Source organism: Erpetoichthys calabaricus, chromosome 3 (assembly GCF_900747795.2).
Source record: "Erpetoichthys calabaricus chromosome 3, fErpCal1.3, whole genome shotgun sequence".
Lineage (NCBI taxonomy): Eukaryota > Metazoa > Chordata > Cladistia > Polypteriformes > Polypteridae > Erpetoichthys > Erpetoichthys calabaricus.
In genome coordinates, this window is record NC_041396.2 from 104,192,685 (window position 1) to 104,215,694 (window position 23,010).

The 23,010-nt window shown below is 37.1% G+C and overlaps 1 protein-coding gene across 2 annotated transcripts in view; it reads left to right on the top strand.

The window, feature by feature from the left end:
* The window catches only part of LOC114648298 (sulfotransferase 6B1-like), a 54,457-nt gene extending 38,052 nt beyond the window's left edge, over positions 1-16,405 (top strand). For both annotated transcript variants that reach the window (XM_051925616.1, XM_051925617.1), the window contains exons 4-7: positions 4,418-4,544; positions 8,356-8,450; positions 10,871-11,027; positions 14,901-16,405. In XM_051925616.1, the coding sequence (XP_051781576.1) occupies positions 4,418-4,544; positions 8,356-8,450; positions 10,871-11,027; positions 14,901-15,028 (507 nt within the window). In that variant the 3' untranslated portion in view covers positions 15,029-16,405. The remainder of the gene's footprint in view (positions 1-4,417; positions 4,545-8,355; positions 8,451-10,870; positions 11,028-14,900) is intronic.
* Positions 16,406-23,010: the final 6,605 nt, after the last annotated feature.

Below are 23,010 nucleotides of genomic sequence, written 5' to 3' on the forward strand. Positions count from 1 at the left end.
TTTAACAAAGCCAAGATAAATAAGCAAAGAAAATAAGGTAAACCAAACTACACCAGTTTATAAAATAAAAAACAAATCTTTTGAAATGCACAGAAAATATAGCTAAAACCCAGTTTCATCATTACTGAGGTTTAATATGTTTGTAACATCAATGCACATTATAATAACAGCTTGGTGATATGAATTATTATACAGTATGTGTGAGTCTTCTTTTAATTGTTTTGGCTGCATTTCCCTACTTGATCAAGAGTGTCCCCAAGATCTCTCATTATATATATATATGTATATGTACATGCAAATATTCCAAAATCCAAAAACATCTAAAATACTGGTCTGAAGTATTTCAGATTAAGAATACTCAACCTGTACTTTATTATTCTGCATAGATTCACTGCACATTGTGTCATCGTTGCTGGTTTAAACAAGGTACGCTCCTTGCTTTGTAGCGCAGATAGGGTAGTGATAAGGACAGCTTCTGAGTATATAATGCAGATCCCTTGCATCATAATGCAAGATCCTTTGTATCATAGACTCTGTGGGTGTTAGTTTGTCATAGTAATATGAGTGCAGAAGACACAGAGAGAGAAGGGAGAAGGGGCACATACACGCTCGGGAAACCCAAATATCCATTTTGAATTGACCCGATTCACCCAGCATGCAAACACCCCCCTTTATCCAGAAATGGAAACAGCCACACTCCATTCAGTAGAAACACCTTCCAACTGATACTACAGGATATACAGTCATGAGGTTTTTACAAGTTCTCTGCTCCAAGGCCAGGACAAAATCTGCATTTTGTTTCCTGTATAGACAGAGTCTTTGTTCCAGTAATTGAAACACACAGTCATCCCCTTTTTTAACAAATGGAAACTACCACTTCTGTCTGACAGTACCAAGGTACTATCTCACCATTTCCAGTCAGATTTCAGTTACTGTACCTTATAGCTTTGGAGCCTTTTAATTACTGCAACAACCCCATCCACAAAAATGGACCAATGCCAATCTAATAGTTGTGCTACTGCATGGAAAGTCTCCTTCCTCAAATTGATGCTGTGAAAAAACTTGTGAGATGAAATAGTTTAATTGGAAAAGAAAACAAGAGGAACTGGACAGGAGATGGAAGTCACAGAAGGAGTCTATCAAAAACTGTAGTCTTTAAATGGCCTGAGGCCAGAAAAAAAAGAAATAATCAAAACCAAATGTCAAAACCAGAATACTAAACTAGAAGTCATACTCAAATATATCAAAGCAAACATCCTCAGTCTAGGAGAAGAAATTCAAAACCCTGAAGGAAAAAAGCTTATATAGACAAGGCCTCCTATTGCATGTCACATGACCAGCAACAGACATAGCAACCATAAACAGTGTGGTCACAACTATGCAAAGACTGTCACAAAATGGCAGTGACCAGTCAGGAAAAACAAAACACAGAATACTGTTGCCATATGTAGGTGGCACACAGGATGGACAAGCATCATGGCAAGGAGTAGGGAGGATTCGTTACCTGGACGGGAGGCCCCTAAAGGACAGAAAGGCATCACGGCTGAGAAAGGGAAGAATGTTGCACCCGGACAAGGATTCCCTAATGGAGGAATGGACATCTAAGCTAGAGAGAAAGAAGACTCCTTACCTGGGCAGGAAGCCCTAGACAGATGCACAGGTGTCCCAACCAGACATATTTGCAGTACTTTCCCTGGTCAGGATGAAATGGAAGGACAGGGAAGGACTGGCTGTTCTTTGACCCGGGATGCTAGATGGCAGCAGCCCTGGATATCGGTGCCCATTCGGGAACCAGCAAGGAATGCCGGGAAATGTAGCCCAGCAGAGCAGCCCTGCTAGGGGCTGTGGATGCCGCAAAAGGGCAACTGTAAGGAAATGTACTCCCTATTATATGAGACTTCCATGTGACCTGGAAGTGCTTCCAACAGACAGGAGCCCTGGCACTGGAAGTGCTCCTGGGTCCTCAATAAAAGGGACCACACTCACTTGTCCAGGCGAGTCAGAGCTGGGAGGAAGATGAGCAACACTCAACTGAAGGAGGACAGTGCAGTGGAGACGGGAGAGCAATGCCTGCTATGTCAGTAGATATCATTGCATCGGCAAAATGGTTAATGCTGTGACACATGCTTGGCTATCCATGAGCAAAACCATTTGGTCAAAGTGCCCCCTGCACATGCTGACTAAGGAAACAATAATACTACGAAACTGCATGTTGACCGCAAGGCTCGTGATTGATCAGTGACTATGTGATTTACTTCTGAAAATTTCAAACATGTCAAAAATTACTGGAAAGAAATTGGTATGATGCTGAGTAATCAGAAGAATACAGAGAAGATTGTAAAAACTTCTCACATCCCACAAGTTGGAAGAAATATACAGATTCAATATATACTTAAAAATTCATGAGGTGATCTTATACGAGGCTGAATTTGTGGGTTTTGGGTTATTTTTAATTTATTTTCAGTTTCTTACTTTAATGCTCTCATAATATTAAGTTCTTGCTGGGACTTTGCTTCTGGCTTTAATTTATCTTGTTATTTATTTCTTTCCTTTTGTTTGTAGCTTGTTTTGTTATTTTCATGAAGTTGTGTTGTTTAATATTCAGTTACTTTTCATTGTCTATTTTTTATTAATGGTTTGCAATGGGACATCCACCTGAGCTCCTATTCAAGACATTTTTGAGCCCCAGTTCAATTGCTATGGCATTGGGTTCCACATTCTGTCTTTGGCTACCTTGTCTAAGGTCCATTTGTAAAGCTGAAGGTTATTTAACTAAAATTAATCAATGAGAATGATCGTTTTTAGGTCTTTGGTTTAAACGTTTTCACACTGTTTAAAGGTGGCCTTTTTCCTAATTGGCCTTTTTGTTTTGATTAGTTATTATTTATTTGAATTTTGGCTTTGAGGATTCATATTAGTATTATTATCATTATTTTACATGACTTTATTCATCTTGCACTCTCTGTTTGTCCATGTAAAATTTTGTAATAAATTTTTTATCCACTTGCAATCAATTTTTTATCCACTTTTACCGATCCAATTTCTTTCAAACTTTGCATTCATGCAGATCTCCAGTGACAATGCAGTATTTAATCATTTTTGACCCAGGATCTTTACATTAATTACGTCAATTTTAAATTTTTCATTTCCTCATATTGTACTATAATATAATCATTCCTTAAATGATTCCAAAAAATAACTCTTATCATTTGAAAAATTCTCCAATTATAACCATTATCCTACATACTTTAATCAACTTTTATTTGATATGTCATTTTATTGACATAGTTAAGCTAGTTAGAAATTTTACTCATTTTATTTGAATACAACTATTTCTTTTATTGGCTCTAAATGATTTTATTTCTAGTCGCATATGACCAATAAAGTCTTAGTAAAAGAAAAACATTTACTTTTTTACTTTTTAGTGCATTTTTGAATAAAACTGTGTCACTTAAACATCTTTTTTATAGATATTTTTTGTAACTATAAACATTAACTATGGATAATTAACATTTTTTATCTTCCTTGAGAGGTTTAATTTTTTTCTCTTGTTGTTTCCTTTTTGAGCTGATTTGTAAAACCTTTCAGTGAAATTTCCAATAAACCCATTTTGATATATTATTTAGTTTTTTGGGACTGATAGTCTTTGCTTTCATCCTTCATATACAGTGGCATATATCAGTATTTAATTACGATTACAAAAACTAAAATTTACTGTTCACAGAGTCATCACTGGGAGCTGAACCCTTGACAGGCTTGACTGTTGTGATGGCTAAATAAAAAAGCTAACCAGATCTCTTTAAGAAATGAGGTTTTCAGGGTTGTTGCTATAAACATTATGTCTATAACATTATTCAGAGTATAATTTCCATTTTTTGTTTGTTTTATACTTAATAATGATGGTTTTAAAATATGTGAATTGTCTGTCCTTCCACCGTATTTAAATGTAACATTGCTTGTCAAAGGATAAACTAGTTTAGGTACTGCAAAAGTGAATCTATTACAGTATACTGTTATGTAACAACACCTTTACAAAGGTTTAGTAACACTTAGAAAGCCTAAGTAAAGTGGTTATTATCCTCTGAACCACAGATCTTATACTGAAATATGCAATATCAAGGCACAGTGCATGTGTCTCACTCAAGCCACCCCTGACCATTCCAAATTGAAGTTATTTTAGTAGGCCACATTGCAGAGATGAATGACCACTTTACTGATGCTTGGTAAGTGACATCAAGACCAAAAGAAACCTTTGCTAATGTTTTGTTATATAACAGTAAATTAGTAATAGCTACATTTTGCAGTACCTAAACTAAAGTGTTATCAACCAGTTTCTAATTCCTACTTATACATGGATTCATTATGCATTCTTTACTATCTGAAAAAGTTAATTTAGCTGTCATTTTTATTTTTTTAGATGCTGGTTGTGTTCCGCAATCCCAAAGACACTGCTGTTTCTTATTACCATTTTTGCCAGAATAACCCAGTCCTGGTGACGTATGAATCCTGGGATGCTTTTTTCTCAGAATTTATTAGAGGAGATGGTAAGACCCTTGGCATAATATCTCTTCTGTATGTATTCTTTAACTAATGTGGAATCCTTTTTTAGCTAATGTCTGATCCAACTGTCTTCAGTTACAATGAATGTACTGTACATGAGAAAATGGCCATACATATTTTATGAGTCTCTTTTAAGGTTTTAACTGATTTCTCCCCAAAAGCAGTGATAACTAATATTCCTTAAATTAATAAATCTTGAAACAGATTTGTAGTTTATGGAATCCTAGAAGTGACATGAGTAAAAAAAGAAAAAAAAAACTCTTATTTCTCATGTGCATGTAAAATGTCGTGAGCACATTGAAGCACCTGTGTCGCAAAAATATCTTGTGAGCACGCAAAACTTTCTTGTGCATATGAGAAATATATGCATATATTATTTTCTCATCTCCATTTAGGGGTTCAGTAATAGTTTAATAATAATAAAATAATAATAATTTATTACATTTATATAGCACTTTTCTCACTACCCAAAGCGCTGTACACAGGGAGGACCCATGATGTGAGCCCATGATCTCCTACTGTAGGGCAGTAGCGTCATCTGTGTTTAACAACTAAGTACCTGAATTTATCTAAAAATATTGTTTCCTTTCAGTATTTAGTCTTAATCTAGCTTTAATAAAATTATTGAAATACCAATTCCACATTTTCTGGGATTTGTTGATCCAAAACTTGAAATAGAGAAAATTAGATTAGATTAGATTTAGATTTCTTTATTAATCCCATGGGGAAATTCAGGTATTATGTTGAATATGTTGTGAAAGAAGCAGAAAGACAAGGAAAAAGATTTGGCAAAATAAAAACATTCACTTGAGTAATCTCAAACAACTGAGTCCAAGACGGGATTTTTTTGGGAAAAGAATGGGCTGGCTTTATAGGTGGAGAGGAGGAAGAAGTGTGTCCAAAGGGCTGTAGGCAGAAGTAAGGTCAGGAGCAGGGTGGGGACTGGAGCCAGAAGTAGGGTCTGGGTGTTTGCTTTAGGCAGGCTTTCCTTCTGATGATCTACAGAAGTGGAAGAAAAGATGTTAGTGCATTCTGTCAGCCCCTGACCTGGCATATTACATTTAGTCAAGCCAATTCACTGCCTCCCATGTGCTCAAATGTGACAATGAATATACTGAAGGGTAAACAATAATATTTAGTTCAGCAAGGTTGATTATACTAGCTGCAGTGGGTTGGCACCCTGGCCCGGGATTGGTTCCTGCCCTTGTGCCCTGTGTTGGCTGGGATTGGCTCCCAGCAGACCCCCGCTGACCCTGTGTTCGGATTCCAGCGGGTTGGGAAAATGGATGGATGGATGGATGATTATACTAGCTTAGTCTTTGGGAGCCAGGTGAAAGGAATTGTACCAGTATGCTGGCAGAAAATTAACATAAACTTCTTCATATCTTAGTAAACCTTTGCAGGTCTGTGAACTACCTTCTGTAGAACTGGTTGTCTCGCCTTATCTAGGAATACAGACAACTGACTCCTAGAAACTTTATTGAAAGAAGCTGGAGGTAATGAAAAATAACCAACGTATAAAACCCTGTTCACAACATTGTCTTGGGGTACAACTTCCTATTGTATGATCTGCAAAGAGAAACATAGTGTTTTTGTTTTCTTTCAAAAGCCGAGGCAGCATTCCTGGATAGCTATTAAATATCCACAAGGCCTTTTACAATGTAAATATTCTGCCAGACACACAGTGCCTAACTGTATCTTAAGAGGCTTGTTGACCTCTCATCTTGTCCCACCAATTGTGGTAGGTGAGGAAGCCCAACTTCGCAGATAGTTTGTCCATGCTTGGCAAGCTGCACATGCTGGTAAAATATGCAAATTGTGATAACCTGGCATGAAAGAAGACATGACAAATAAGGAAAACTATTGTTATTTTGTTATTCAAGCCCGCTATTCAAAGAATGGTTAAGGAACAAAGAGGTCATGCCTAGGCAGACAAAAACAGGAGTGGCTACTGTATTCAAAGAGGGCAGAAGCAAGATTAAAACACAGGCAAAATATTATACACCGGATTAGCAAAACAAAGAACAAAAGCACTAGATAAAGTATAAAAAATCCAGCAATGGTCAAAAAGTACAAGGATTTTGAAAAACACTAGAAGTCTTGTAAAATTAAAATAACTCAAAAAAGCATCTTCTCAAAGTCCACAATTCTACAAGTAGAACATCATATGAACTCCTTACTTTATTTTCCCTGTTCCTTCTGTCATTTGACTGCAGCTTAAATACAGTTGCTAAGCAGTAAAAACTGATAGGAACAGCCAGAGCTGGTTTAAGTTTGTAATAGGTTAAAATAAAATCCTTAGAGAAAACAATTGATAAGTAACATTTCTGAACAAATTATTATTATTGGGGAAGAAGTTCTGGGTAAGAGAGAGAGCAAGTACTTAACAAGTCCCTAATTTACTAAGTAATGTGTGTTTGTATCATTCTGGACATTAAGGAGACAGTTGCTTTGTTTGGGGTCCTAAAGGGCTTTACTATAAATTATTGACCTATAAAAACATCATAGTAAAGAACTTATACTTAACTATTGTTTCTAAATACACTATAAGTGAATATTCCTTTTTCCAAAATCTCATCATATATGAAAATCCTAACTACATAGTGTACTTCATTGAAATCCAACCTTGAAAATGTAACTTTTGTGTTTACAACTGGGGTGATCATGTAAAATTTCTTTAGTGAGAAGTTCTTGGGGCAATCACTCTACAGGGCCTTCTCATATCCTAATGTAACCTTTTATTGCTAACCCTCAATATACCAAAAATGGCACTCTTAGTGATTCCAGTGCTGCTTTCTGTGACATGCAGTAAAGTCCCATCTGTTCCATGTGGGAGTACTCTGCTGCCTTGTAATGGTTTGAGGGAGCACTTCCAGACTTCTATCTGTCCTCTATAGCCTCTGCCTTACTTTTTTTTTGTCTTCATAATATTTATTTCTTTGGCCTTCCTTAACCACATATATGGTGTATTGCCCCCAGAGTCATCTATCCACACTGGCAACTTGATGAGCTCTTTACTTTCCAGTGTTTGTTTTGCTTTTAAATTACTCACATTGCCAGGCTGATCTCATGTTATGCCTCTGCACTGCACTATTTCTGCCCTTGATAGCCCCATGTGAACAGACAACCTGTCACATGAATTCACTCAGGCTCCAACTCATGATGATTCAATACTGGAAAATACAGGTCCAGACAAATGATGGATGGATGTTTAGTGTGCCTGTTTTGTTCACTACTTTCTTGGTATACAGTTCATGAATTAAAGATGGTATACACTGTTCAGCTTACCTTCTGTAGCTGTGCCAAAAGGAGTAAAAATGTGGTTTTTTTTGCCTTTTAAATACACAATATCTAGAAGAATGGTCCCTAAGACCAACTTAACTAAAACGAGGTCAAAAGCGGACATTTCTGTTAAATTGTAATATGGTATATTATTACAAGTTGCTTCTCTTAAGTATTGCAAATGGGAAACCAGAACAAGTTTAATTATTCACAAAACAATGTGGTTTATTCAGAATTGTATTTGACAATTAGATATTTGGCGATATCATGATATAATATATATTATATTATTAATATATATTAGTAAGAGATACAATGGCATCCCTTCATGTATAGAGAACCGTAGCAAAAAATAATGTACAGAAGCAATAATCCTCAATGACCATCCTAATTTCAATTCTAAGTTCCAGTTGTATTCTTTTTATTGTTATGGCAAGTTCTAATTGTGTAATTTTCTGACATTAAATCTCCTTAATGAATGAGTTTATAATTTTGCCATTTTATTTTTTCCAGTTCCCTGGGGCTGTTATTTTGATCACGCAGTTGAGTGGAACAAAAGAATGGATGATGAAAATGTGCTGATTGTGACATATGAAGACCTGAAAGAGGTAAAGTACAGCTTTCTGCATTAATAATAAAATAAAAACTTAATAATTTATAAATTGGATGAGAACAGTCCAGGTAGTTCATCAATTTCTGTTTATGTAACTCTTTGCAAAAATATCATTCAGTCAACTCCTCAAAGTACGCTGGCCCCAAAGGGCAAGTGACATAAAATTTAAAGGTGTAACAAGTACTGTAGCTGTGTTTATCCAAAATGACCAAAGTTCAACATCTTCAGCTTGTAAATGGGATTCAGCAAAAGCATGACGCGTCGAAATGATTCCACAGACAAAATATCTTTGTTTTTAAAAGCTTTAGTAAAACTTCAAGGTAAAACAGTTCATACAAAAAAGAGAAAATTGAAAAAGCAAAGATTAGAAAAATTCTTGTTTAAGAGAAGTTCTGTTGAAAGCTTACAAATCTTGTTTAATTTCTAATCGTTACAAAATCACTTCTAAACATTTCTGAACCATTTAAAAACGGTCAGAAAACTGTATGCCTATCCCATTTCTATGGTGAAAATGGGTCTTTTAAGTCCCTGTTTACTGGAATCCATTCTAAACAACAACTGACTCAATTATCACACTGTATTTTAATTATAGCAAGAAAGTTCAATCTCATACTAACTTACAGTGGTAAAAGACTATACCATTGTCTATGACTATGAAAGAGATTTATATTCTATTCATATTAAGCAAACACTAATATGGCTTTAACTTTCTAAGACTGGCTCTTACAGCGCACAATTAAAGAAGAGGATGCACACACTTAAGGTGACACACATATTCAAACGAGATGACGCGCAAAATTACATGTGGTGCCGCAGAAAATTAGAGATGATGCGCTCACAATCAGAGAGGTGACGACATGTAAAAGTGTACGGAAAGGTTAGGTACCGTGGCAATACTAAAAAAAACACTGATTGTTGGCAAGGTTTGTCTGTCAGTTCACAGGGAAAGTTTCTGGTTAAGTGGTGTGCTAAGTGAGGGACAGTTAATATCGCCTTCTTTTTTCAATTAAATTGTTAGCGATCAAAGTTCCCCTTTGTATGTACATGATGGTGTGCATTAACAGGCGGACATCCATTTCTTTTTTTCCCATGCAGGAGTTATAAAAATAAAAGACCCAAAAGTAAACTGGAGTGCTCCCCATTCTAGTACTTTGTTACAGGGCCACCGTATCAAAGTATTACTATCTTAACACCATACTTTGTTGTAAAAAAAACGTTCTAACATTTCTGCAAAATTTACTGTAAATCAACTTTCATCTGTGTCCCTGTGTTTTTATTGAAGCACTCCATCCTAATGACAATAAAGCACAATGCTGGGACAGGGAAATGAAAATAAAGCACAAAAGAAGCTCAGTATTGTCAAAGGATAGATTGTAAGAGTCTTGTATTTGTGATCAGAAGTGCTGCCAATTAGAATCATGTCCCCTTCTCCTTTTTATAGGGGAAGTGTCTGCCATGATGTCACACACTGACAAATACAGTATAGCCATGTACACCATGATACAGCCATTTTGATCCCATGAAATAACTGAATATATACTGTACAGCCAAAAATGAAAATAAAACAATTAAAACATTACCAAATTACAAAATGCACCTATTCAGTTACAGAACCTCACGCAGATATGCAGCACAAATATTAGATTCGCAGCCCTAAAGTCTTCAAACTTGACATTGCTTTGAGCTAATCAAATTCAAGAATTAGAAATAAAACAAACTGCACATTTAATGGAGTCCTTTGCCTAAGTTATGTCTCTTTCAAGTAACCGTTTTTTCAACATATTAATGGAGAAAGTGGTTCTGATGTCCCATACTTCTGCAACATCTTCAAGATACCCATGGGGGCAAGGTCATAAGCCTTTTCCTGATCTACAAAATACATAAATAGAAAAGGATAAATATCTGGTCCACTGTTGAACATTAACAGTGCAGTCTGCATTTCAGGTTCTGAATCTAAAGTCTAACTTTTCTCATAGAGGCTGCGGGTTCTGACTCTTGAAATTTCATCATAACACATTATGCAATTCCTTTTTCCAAAACAGAGACCAACAACCCAGCCTATTCAGGTCGCCTACAGGGCTTTTGTTTCCATCTTTCATGCAATATTGCAATGGCTCCTTAATGTTGTGGTAAAAGTGAATTCTGGATATTTTACTGTCACAATTTTTCTATTACAGTTGTGAAACCAAAGAATTCTTCAAGAAGAACAGTAATATTGTGGCAAGGCCCAAAACCTTTCCTTGCCTACTGTTTCATTTGATATTTTATTAACATACTGTAGATGAGCATGTATTAATAAGTAATTAGTTAAAGTTAACAGAATATTATGGTGGATATTTTGAAGGATTATATGTATTCATGAAAATAATAAAGAAGAAGTGACATTCTCAAGTTATTCTTGTGCCTGGTTTTTAGAACTTGCAAAACGGAATCGAAAAAATAAGTAAATTCTTCAATTATACCTTGACTGAAGAACAGATCCAATCTATCACTGAAGCTTGTACATTTAAGACTATGAAGGAGGAATCGATTAACACTCATGGACAATTTGGCCAAGTTATATTTAGGAAAGGTAATTTATGTTCTCTTTATATATAAATAAAATTCATTGATTAATGTTTATAAATGTACATTAAAAATGTGTGATGTTTATTACTTTACATACTGTAAATAAATTAAAGTCTGTCTCTTTTGTAATTAATGGCTAATTACTGTCAATCAAATCTAACAATAACAAACATTAAATTGACAAATTATTTTAAATTGAATGAGGCAGGGGTGGCACGGTGGCACAGTGGGTAGCGCTGCTGCCTTGCAGTTCAGAGACCCGGGTTCGCTTCCTGGGTCCTCCCTGCATGGAGTTTGCATGTTCTCCCCGTGTCTGCATGGGTTTCCTCTGGATACTCCGGTTTCCTCCCACGGTCCAAAGACATGCAGGTTAGGTGCATTGGCGATCCTAAATTGTCCCTAGTGTGTGCTTGGTGTGTGGGTGTGTGTGTGTGCGTGCCCTGCAGTGGGCTGGCTGGGATTGGCTTCAGCAGACCCCCGTGACCCTGTAGTTAGGATATAGTGGGTTGGATAATGGATGGATGAATGAGGCAGACTGCAGTCCATAGCAAGCTCAAGAACAAGTAACGATGCTGAAAGTAGTGTACAGATGACCCCTTTTATAATGCAAAACGCATTTGATCACTGCCAAGTACCAAACATGTTTTACTTGTCTTGTGCTCCAGGCCTTTAATGACCTCTTAGGCACAGCCATCAGCAGTGTGTGTCTGCGGAGAGAGTGTCAACCTTGTCAAGAGGTTTACTTACCTTGGTAGTGACACTCATGGTTCTGGTGACTCTTTCTATGAAGTCAGTAGACAGATTGGGAGAGCATGGGTGGTCATGAGGTTGCTGGAAATGGGTGTGTGGTACTCAAAATATCTATGCAAAAGGTCGAAGGTCCAAATCTTTAGAGTCCTGGTGCTTCCTGTCTTGCTATATGGTTGTGAGACATGGACGCTATCCAGTGACCTGAGACGAAGACTCGACTCCTTTGGTACTGTGTCTCTCTGGAAAATCCTTGGGTACCGTTGGTTTGACTTTGTGTCGAATGAGTGGTTGCTTATGGAGTCCAGAATGAGGTACATTACCTGCATTGTGAGGGAGCGTCAGTTACGGCACTATGGCCATGTGGCGCGTTTCCCCAAGGGTGATCTGGCTCGTAAGATCCTCATTGTTGGGGACCCGAGTGGCTGGACCAGGCCAAGGGATGACCCACGTAATACCTGGCTGTGGCAGATAGAGGGTCATTTCTGGTGGGTGGGACTGCACCGCGTGTCTGCCTGGGGGGGTTGCAAACTGGGATCCTGACTTGTTTCATCATGTGGTGGGTGCGGCGACGCACTGTACCAGTGCATGCTGCCCAACCTGACCTGACCTGTGCTACATTCATCAGTAATTTCATTTTCCACCATCATAATTAGTAAATAAAAGCATACAGCTAATGAAAGCTATATTATATCTCCATTAGTCCTAGGTCAGAGTGAAATTCAAGTCATTTTCCTTTTTAAAAGGACTGTTCATGAACTGCTATCAGTAAACTTAATTTTTAAATAACTTTCAATTCCTGAAGCGCTTACCTTTCCCTCCATTTTGCTTGTGATTTCCATCTATCCACAGAGCCATGTTTTATATTCAATTTTTCCAGTCAGGGCTGCTGTTATCAAAGAACTCAAAGTAAGCATCATGCCAAAAATAGATGTATCCGATCAATTTAGGGTCATTAAATGGCCAAATCAGTGAAAACATAAAATAGAAACACTCCAAACGCAGAAAAATATCATCAGACAAGAATTATACCAGTGTCTAAAATGCTCTGAGCTGGCAACTATACCCATTGCACTACCACACCTCATTGATTTTAATCAACTTCATTTTAATAAATGATTATAAGATCATGCATTTTTTTACATACTGAATTGCCAGTATAGGAACAAAACAAGAGATACTGTATGCCTATTATCATAACAGTGCAGTGTTGGGAACTAAGTTATAAAAGCAACTACCAGTTTCTTTATTTACTAACCACAAAAATGACCAATATGACATCTAACAACATATGCAGGCATTTAGCAGTTCAAAAGCTGTACTGACCCCTGATGATTTTCTGAGTACAGTATTGAGTTTAGTGCAGACAATTAATAAAAAATAACCATACATGTTTTTATGGGCATGGAAGGAAAATGAAAACAATTGCTAGGGTTCACTAAACACTTCCTTACAAGCAGGAGGAGCAGCTGATTGTGTTTAAAATTGTGCCTTGAGAAAGGTGCAACTTTTGCATTGTGCAAGTATCTTTGATTATTATAAATTGAATTGTACAGTAATGAATTTTGAAATGTACCTCTTTGTGTAGTCCTAAATACAATCTCCCATTTTGCACCTAATACCATGCAGATGAATTTAGCATTAGTATAGGCTAAATTATAATCAAATAATTAAAAAGGATGGTAAAACTAGAGTAATTCATTCCCCAGTGGTCAGAACACAAGTCACTTGTAGAGACATGTTGGGTAGACACTCACAATTTTGGCCAACAAGGAAAATGTAAGGTCCCATAAGGTCAGCTTTCATAGCTGTGTCTGAAGCTTAAATAGAATACTGCTTCAGTTAGGGTATGATATATGTTTGAAGAGAGCATCCCAGAAGAAATTACTAAAGGGGCGCAGAGAAAAGAAAACAAATATGAGAGTTTCATTTAACAGGTTAGAAGTCAAACGGGACACAATACATTATAGTAGCCAGGCTGCTGTTGAGCTACCTGTGTGTTGATGGCCGGTAAAGGAAGTCTTTGAAGGATCACCCCAAGAGAGACAGGTGGCATTTCTGACCATGGAAGAAGCTGCTTGTCAAAGCTTCAGCTTCATCTAACAGCCAATACACTAGGGCTTGTTAGGGAAGTAATCAAGTTTTTCCTTAATCAGCTACTGTATATTCACTAAAGGAAGGCTCAAAGTCCTTTCAATAAGAAGTACATAAAAGTACATAACCACAAAATATTTCTATACATAAGTGAACATCTAATTATTTAAATTAGTAGTAACTTAGAAATTCATAATGTTTGGCTAAAATGTACGAAAGAAAATCCAATGCAATTAATTCAGTTGGCAACAAAGAAGAAAATAAAAACACCATCTACCAGTGTCCCAAAACAAAGTTAACCTGTAGGTTCAAAGGTTCTATGGATCAGTCAAAGGCAGAATTCCTGTAGTGCATCATGCAGTGGTAGTGCTGCTGCTTTGCAGTAAGGAGGCTGTGGAAGACTGTTGGTTCGCTTCCCGGTTCCTCTCTGTGTGGATAGCGCTTTGAGTACTGAGAAAAGCGCTATATAAATGTAATGAATTATTATTATTAAGGGTAACACATGCAAGTAAGACTTTTCACTATGCTCTTAATACATGACAATACCACTGCTACTTCTGATAAACAGTATATTATTGTGGTCTGATACTGTGCCTGCCATTGTTGATTGCACAGTTTCCTATTTATTCTGACATTTCGATCCATGGGCTGATGTAGCACATCAAAAGAACATTGAATAGCCATAACAAATTAACTATTCTTTTCATCTCTTGTTTCAGAGTCTACGCAGCTTAAACAATGTTTTGTTTGGTCCTTCAACATTTATTTCACAAAGCATAAAGCCTGATACACTCCATAAATCTGTGAAAATGTTGTTTTTTTTTTAAAAAAGTTAGAGGTCTTGCTTCACACTCACTACACTCTGGGTTCTGCTGGTTAGGAGGAGAGTCTGTTTTAATAGGATTCTGGGTTTAGCTTAACAAAAGGTAGAAATGGTGTCAAATTATACTATACATGTATATATGAATAACAAACATTGAAAAAGTAACTTTTCAAATGACTTTTCCATCTGTGTCTCTCCCTGTCTTTCTCTTAGGAGATGTAGGAGACTGGAAAAACCTTTTTACTGAAGAGCAAAGCAAAGAAGTAGATGCTAAGTTTGAACAATACCTCGCAGGAACCAAACTTGGAGCCATGCTGAAATATAATTTGTACTGCAAATGAAGTCCAGGGAAACAAGCAGAGCAGCAGAACACCCCAGTTGTTGAAAAGTGCCACACACATTTGACCTATGACTTAAAAATTGTACTGAATCATTAAGTTGAAAAGTTTACATATTTTACTGATTTTCACTTTGCACAGATTTTACCCTTGCAGATCAGTAAGGTTCTATCTATCTATCTATCTATCTATCTATCTATCTATCTATCTATCTATCTATCTATCTATCTATCTATCTATCTATCTATCTATCTATCTATCTATCTATCTATCTATCTATCTATCTATATCTTTAGCTCTAAGACCAGTCTCTTTGAAAAATGATTAGGTAAGCATTTACTAATGCTTAATAAGCAAATTATAATTTCATCCATTTTTATCTGTCTCTGAATGACATCTAATATTATTTAAAATCATGGAGGCCATAGGAAAATTTTAGTGCTAGATGCTTACCAAAGTGGCAGTTTATTCATTCTGGCAGAAGAACACACTAACTAGGTGTGGAAAGAAACACTTCTTCATATGGAAATAGAAATAATTTAATGTATCCGTTCAGAGGGGAATGTTGTGGGCATAATAAATCCAACACTTTGTAAAAGAAAATTCCCATATTTTTGCTAGATACAGAACAAATATATTTATTGATAAAACAGGAACTTATAATAAATTCATAAATGACACCTTGATCTCTCTTTGACCTACTTTGGAAAAGCAGCCTTTATCATGGTCTTAATAAACTATTTTGTAAAGAACTTTATCCAAGAACCAGGGTAAGGAATATATAAGGAAAAATCTCTTTAAAAGAGTCTTTAGCAATACAAATTGCTTTTAAAATTATGAATTCTTTTCTGAAAAATACTATGCACAAAGAAACACCTACATTTAAAGATATTTATTTCTAACAATTTATGATGTACTGTATGTGTGTAAGATAGATAGATAGAAGAGGAATTACTGTGACGGATTAAGCTCTCTACAAATTCATCTGTTTGGTGCTAAATCTTTTATAATAAATCTTAATTTGGTGGGTATATTTTTGTGCAAAAAAATACATATATATTTTTTAGGAACAAACTAGTAAATGTACAACTATTAGTATATATTTGTTTTTTCAATAAAAAATGTATTTGTAATGAAGTGAACTCTGTTTAATACAGTTCAAAAATGTTCTGGTCTCCATTGACTATGACTTGGAATAAGCAGTTTTAAGAATGTTATGTTATGCTACATTATCTATAGAAGCAATGTTAAGTAATTTTGAAATGCTGCCAACAACATTTGTTGGTAAAACGTGTCTGTATTCTCTTCATAATATTTGTAAATGCTTATTTGTTTTTTTCAACACTAATGTCTTTCTGAATACAGGTCCAATTAAATTAAGTTCAGGTTTTTTTGTCGAAAAAATATAAACTTTGCTTTATTAAAAGGATGATTTTAGACAGTTCAATACATCACAGACAAATAAACCTCTACAATAAAAAATGTATACAATATTATTATATATTTACTACATCTGAAAATTTAACAAATATTTGGCCTACAACTGTGCCTTCAGTTGTTTATTTAGTTGCCACTGCCTTATTACACAGATGTCTGATGAGTAGGACCCTAGGTAATGAAGGAAACAGTCTTTTGTACCAGATTAAATGATGACATTTGGTGTGTATGCTTCTAATATTAGCTTCTTCCTCCAAGAAAACTTATATTATCACACATAACTTAGCATGATGGTGCAACATCAAGACTACAGACAGTGAAGTAGCAGATGCTTAAAACTTGCATTTTTCACACATGAAGAAGTGGATAACCTCCCAGCAGTTAAAGGTACTACTAAGGAGGTACTGAGTGATTTGGAGATTGCAGAGGGAGAAGTACTGCTTTGATTAAATAGGCTGAAGTGAAACAAATCACCAGGGGCCTCATGCATAACGCTGTGCGTAGAACTCACACTATAACATGGCGTAAGCACAAAAGCGGGAATGTGCGTATGCACAGAAAAATCCAGTTGCAGGAATTTGTGCGTACGCAAACTTTCACGTTCTTCCACTACATAAATCCCAATCAGCGTGAAAAGTAATGCACGTGCACGCGCCTTCTGTCCCGCCCCAACTCCTCCCAGAATTATGCCTCTTTGAATATGCAAATTGATATAAATAGCCTTCTGTGAAAAGACAATGGGAAAAGCACGGGGGAAAATATAAGAATTTCAGCGAATACCAAGTGGAGGCAAAGGAAAAACTTACTATTTGTTGGTTTAAACAGTGGTATAATCAACAAAAGAAAGTTGATCAAGTGACATAGTGTTGGAGAAACTCGAAAGCTCAAGTTCACAAAGTCGCACAGTGCCCGAAATAAAAAAGAAGTTGTCACATATCAAAGTCGGCGTGAAAAGGCGACTTGTAGTGGACCGTCTGAGTGTCATATGAAAGCTTATTAGGGCACATAGTGGGAAAAAAGCACGAAATGTCAACTTTAATCTCGAAATTTCCACTTTAATCACGTAGTTTATTTTGTCATTAAAGTAGAACATCATAAACTTCATCTTAAAATCGTTTATTTTACTAGTTTCTCAAGTAGCACATTAAATGCTTTGTTCTGTATTTGATCTTCTATGTGCTCTATGTGTGTGAATCACTACGTGCTTCCGTTCTTTCTCTTTGACCGAAAGGACACAGAATCCATTACATTCGTGATATTACAGCTCTCTGAATAATTAAAATACTGAGATGTATACGTGATATCTTTTTCATGATGACAGGAATGAAAGCATGTTATTAAACATGGGAACACGGTGGCGCAGTGATTGTTCATATCTCACGCAAGAGGCTTGCTGCGCCATGTGCGACCTTCGATAAAATAATTTATTACAGAAGTACTGTCTCTTTCAAACGTACTAACCTCCAATTCCTGTCCTTACTTTTCTTTCTTCAAATACCCAATCGCCACACAATCAGCTCTGTAATAGACGTTAAGCCATCTGTAAGCTTAGAACACTGATTCTTCAAAACTTTTAAGGAACATTGAAATATCTTCGTAGTACATGTTTAATTATTCTATCCGTCTATCCTTCCAGTGTTGCATCAGCACCAGCAATAATACAGCGCAAGGAAGGAGCTATCCGTGAACTAGCTAGCGCTACAGCACCGTGTCCTCACATGTTTAATTATTAACAATACAGATTATTTAAATGAAGTTAAAGTTTTATCTGTATACTATAAGCAACATGTTTTGCTGCATTTCATCTTAAAAATTATATCGTCATCATACGTGCTTTATAAAGTGGCGCAGGTTGTGCAATATTATAACTGTAGTGCAAGTTTACAGTGGGGTAATTGTACTTATAAGTACAAACAGTTCTACAAGGAGCACTTGATGGACTGATTGAGTGCGTTTATAGTTCTTGGGATGAAACTGTTTCTGAAACGCGAGGTCCGTACAGGAAAGGCTTTGACGCGTTGTGGCTGAGGTAGTGTGTGCTTGAAACTGTATACCGATAATTCTCTTTCCGATCAGCTGCTGCTGTGATTCCCCACACAGATACAGTGATATAAATACTCCGAGTGGTGCAGTGGGAGTAATATGGAAAAAGATGATCCGCTGTGGCAACCCTTAACGGGAGCAGCTGAAAGAAGAAGAAGATGCAGTGAGCGTAACAATGCTAAACCAGTTATGGTATTTGGAATACTATGGCTATTCCCTGGACCATTATATTGCTACAGGTTAATTACAATCAGATGCATTACACTAATAAACAATATGCAGTTAATTTCAGTGTATTTATAAAGCCGCATCAGGAATGTGGGTCTAAGAAAGAAAGGGTGACCACACAGGAACAGTAGCACTGCTTTGACGCTGGGTGCCGCCAGTCTGCAAAACCGAGCGGAGAAATTACGTACGCCAGGGCATGAGTTACCGTGGAAATGTGCGTGGCTTTATGCCAAGTTTAGGTTTTATACATCGCGATTTGAGCGTGGAAACGTTCGTACGCAACATTTCTGTGCATACGCACCGTTTATACATGAGTCCCCAGGACCGTATAATATTTGTCCTGTGTAATTGAAGTGAAATAAACATAAAAGAAACACTCAATAATTGTGGAAATGTCTTTCCTGATGCGAGTTCCCAATTGAACTGTCTCAAGATGGCAGATCTGGTTTCAAGTCCTTCCAGTAGGAAAGGGAAGGTCCAGGCGAACAGACACTGGGAGTGACATCAAAGGTGTTACAGCTGTCAAGCTTCTGGGGCCTCATATATAAACGGTGTGTACGGACAAAAATGTTGTGTACTCCTGTTTCCATGCTCACATTGCAATGTATAAAAACTAAACTTGGCATAAAGCCACGCACATTTTCACGCTAGCTCAAACCCTAGCGTACGTACAAAGCAGTGCTTTTGTTCCAGTATGGTTTCCCTTTCTTTTTTAGATCCACATCCCTGACGAGGCTTTATCAAATACACTGAAATTAACCGCATATTGTTTATTAGTTTATTAGTTGATTGTAATTAACCTGTAACAATATAATGGTCCATGGAATAGCCAAACTATTCCAAATACCATAGCTGCTTTAACGTTGTTACTCTAACTGCACATTCTCCTTCTTCTTTCAGTTGCTCCTGTTAGGGGTTTCCACAGTGGAACATCTTTTTCCATATTACTCTCACTGCATCACTCAAAGTATGTATCCCACTGTATCTGAGTGTGGAATCTCAGCTCTACAGCACCTGATCAGAAAGAGAATTATCGGTATACAGCATTAAGCACACGCTGCCTCAGCCATGCTATCTATTTGAACTGCTCACATACAGCAAACGCTTGAGAGGCTTTCCTGTACGGACCTAGTGGTTCAGAAACAGTTTCATCCCAAGAACTATAAATGCACTCAATCAGTCCATCAAGTGCTCCTTGTATAACTGTTTGTACTTATAAGTACAATTACCTCACTGTAAACTTGCAATACAGTTATAATATTGCACAACCTGAGCCACTTTAGCGCGTATTTACATATGATGATGATATAATTTTAAGATGAAATGCAGCAAAATATGTTTATTACATTATACAGATAAAATGTTAACATCATTTAAATAATCTATATTGTTAATAATTAAACATGTGAGGACACGGTGTCACAGCGTTAGGAAGAAGCTGGTGCCCTGTTCAGGGATTGTTCCTGCCTCACGTTGTACTCTTGCTGGGACTGGCACGACACTAGATGGATAGATGGATAGAATAAACATGTACTACGAAGATGTTTCAATGTTCCTTAAAAGTTTTGAAGAATCAGCATTCTAACCTTACAAGTGGCTTAGCATCTATTACAGAGCTGATTGTGTGGCGATTGGGTATTTGGAGAAAGAAAAGGAAGGACATGAACTGGGGATTAGTACGTTTGATAAAGACAGTACTGCTGCAATAAATTATTTCACCGAAGGTCGAGCACGGCGCAGCAAGCATCTTCCGTGAGGCTGGAACAATCTGTGGACAGGGCACCAGCTCGTCACTATCACTGCGCCACTGTGTTCCCATGTTTAATAATGTGCTTTAATTCCTGTCATCATGAAAATGGTATCAAGTATATATCTCAGTATTTAAATTATTCAGAGAGCTGTAATATCACGAATGCAATGGATTCTGTGTCCTGTCAGAGGAAGAGAAAGCCCGTTTAAGAAGCACATAGTGATTGACACACATAGAGCACATAGAAGAACACATAGAAAGAAGCATTTAACGTGCTACTTTAGTTACAATGGGATTTGAGAAACTAGTAAATTAAATATTTTAAGATGAATTTTATGATGTTCTACTTTAATGACAAAATAAATTACTTGATTAAATTGGAAATTTCAAGATTAAAGTGGAAATTTCAAGCTTTTTTCCTACTGTGTCCCTATTTTTTTTTTCTTTTCTCTGTACCCTTATAAGCTTTCATATGATACTCAGATGGTGAGCTACGAGTCGCCTTTTCACAGCAACTTTGATATCTGACAACTTTTTTATTTCAGGCACTGTGTAACTTTGTGAACTTGAACTTTCGAGTTTCTCCGACACTCTGTGTCACTCAATTAACTTCCTTTTGTTGTTTATACCACTGTTTAAACCAACAAATATTATGTTTTTCCTTGCCTCCACTTGGTATTCGGTGAAATTCTTCTATTTTCCCCTGTGCTTTTGCCATTGCCTTTTCACAGAACGCTGAGCTTAAGGGCTGTTTATAGTGATTTGCATATTCAAAGAGGCATAATTTTGTGAGGAGTTGGGGAGTGGCAGCAGTTGCATGCATATGTGTTACTTTTCACGCTGACCAGGATTTATGGAGCGGAATAACGTGGAAGTTGGCATAAGCACAGATTTATGCATCTGGATTTTTTTTCTGCTTACGCATATTTATGCTTTTGTCCGTCCAACATGTTTTAGTGTGAATTCTACGCACGCCATTATGCATGAGGCCCCTGGTCTGGAGAGGGAGGAAGAGAAAATCATCAGAGCCCTTTAGCTATCCCTTATGCATGACAGGACCCTCACCTTAGCCCAAACCCATCTGGTCAGGAAGCCCGAACCATGAAGTCATGAATACAAGAAAGATCATTGGCATTGGCATGGAGAGAACCTCAACAATGGAGGATTTTAAACTGATAAGGCTGAAGGTCCAAGAATCACCTGGTGACACATGGATTTGACTCCTTATGAAGTGCCATCCACTATAGGGGTGGATGGTCCGTCATAAGAGTAAACTCAAGGCCCAGGAGGTAGTACCTCAGCTAGTTAATAGCTCATTTTATCGCTAAAGCTTCTCTTTCCACTGCCGCATACCTAGTCTCCCGATCCAGTAGTTTACAGCTCAGGAATATGATGGGGAGTGTTCAACACCATAGATGCTTTGGCTCAGCACAACACTGGGACCAAAGCGTCAGTCTGTAAGACTAAAGGTAAAGAGAAATCATGAGCTATTAAAACAGGTGTTGGCGCAAAAGCCAAGTAACGGAATTGGCTTCTTTTTTAGCATCCCATACCACGTGTTAGGGACTTACTTCTTTGTAAGATCTATGAAGGGCACTGACCTGTTGGAAAAATGAGGCACAAACCAGCAGTAATACCCCACTAAACCGTGATAGCATCAACTTTGACACATTGTGGTCAGACTGTACCCCTTGCCTAATAAGTAGCCTAAATACTTTGCCTCAGTCAATCCAAAATAACATTTCTTGGGAAAGATCCTACAGCCAGCTTCACTCAGTGTCAGTACTTCATGGACCTGCTGCAAGTATTCCTGCCACATGTCAGATTAGATAACAATGTCCTCTAGATAGGCAGCACTATAGGAATTGTGGGGACAGAGCTCTCTATCTGCCAGATGCTAGAAGGTTGCTGGTGCCCCTTGCAATATAAATGAGAGAACGCAATACTGCCAATGGACTCTAAGGATGCTAAACGTGCTCTTCACCATAGCGGATCCTGTTAAAGGAATTTGCCAGTACCCTTTTGTCATGACAAGTGTGATCAAATTTTGAGTTTTTCTAAATTGTTCAAGGTGTTTGTCCACTTTCAGCATTAGATAAGCACAGAATTGGGAATTTTGATTAAGTTAACAGAAGTCATTTCAAAGCTGCTAACTTCCACTGGGCTTTGGGACCAAGATGATGGAGCTAGACTAGGAACTAAATCTTTAATCTATTATATCATTCTCTATTCTCTTGATCTCAAGTTCCACTTCCGCTCTTTTTGCCTCTGGGAGGCAATACTGGCATTCTTGGAAGATTACCCCAGATTCAGTGATAGTGTCATGCACAATCAGGGAAGTTCTGAGTTCTTGAGTTTTCTCCAGCAATTTCCAGTTTTCTTGGGTATTTATTTTTGTCCATAGGTAGGACTTTGTGTTATTCCAACTTCCTCTTTACTTCTTCATTTCTGGTGCTATATAACACAATGTCATCAGCAAAAAGCATGCACCAGGGGATTTGGTGTTTTATCCCACGAGCTATACATC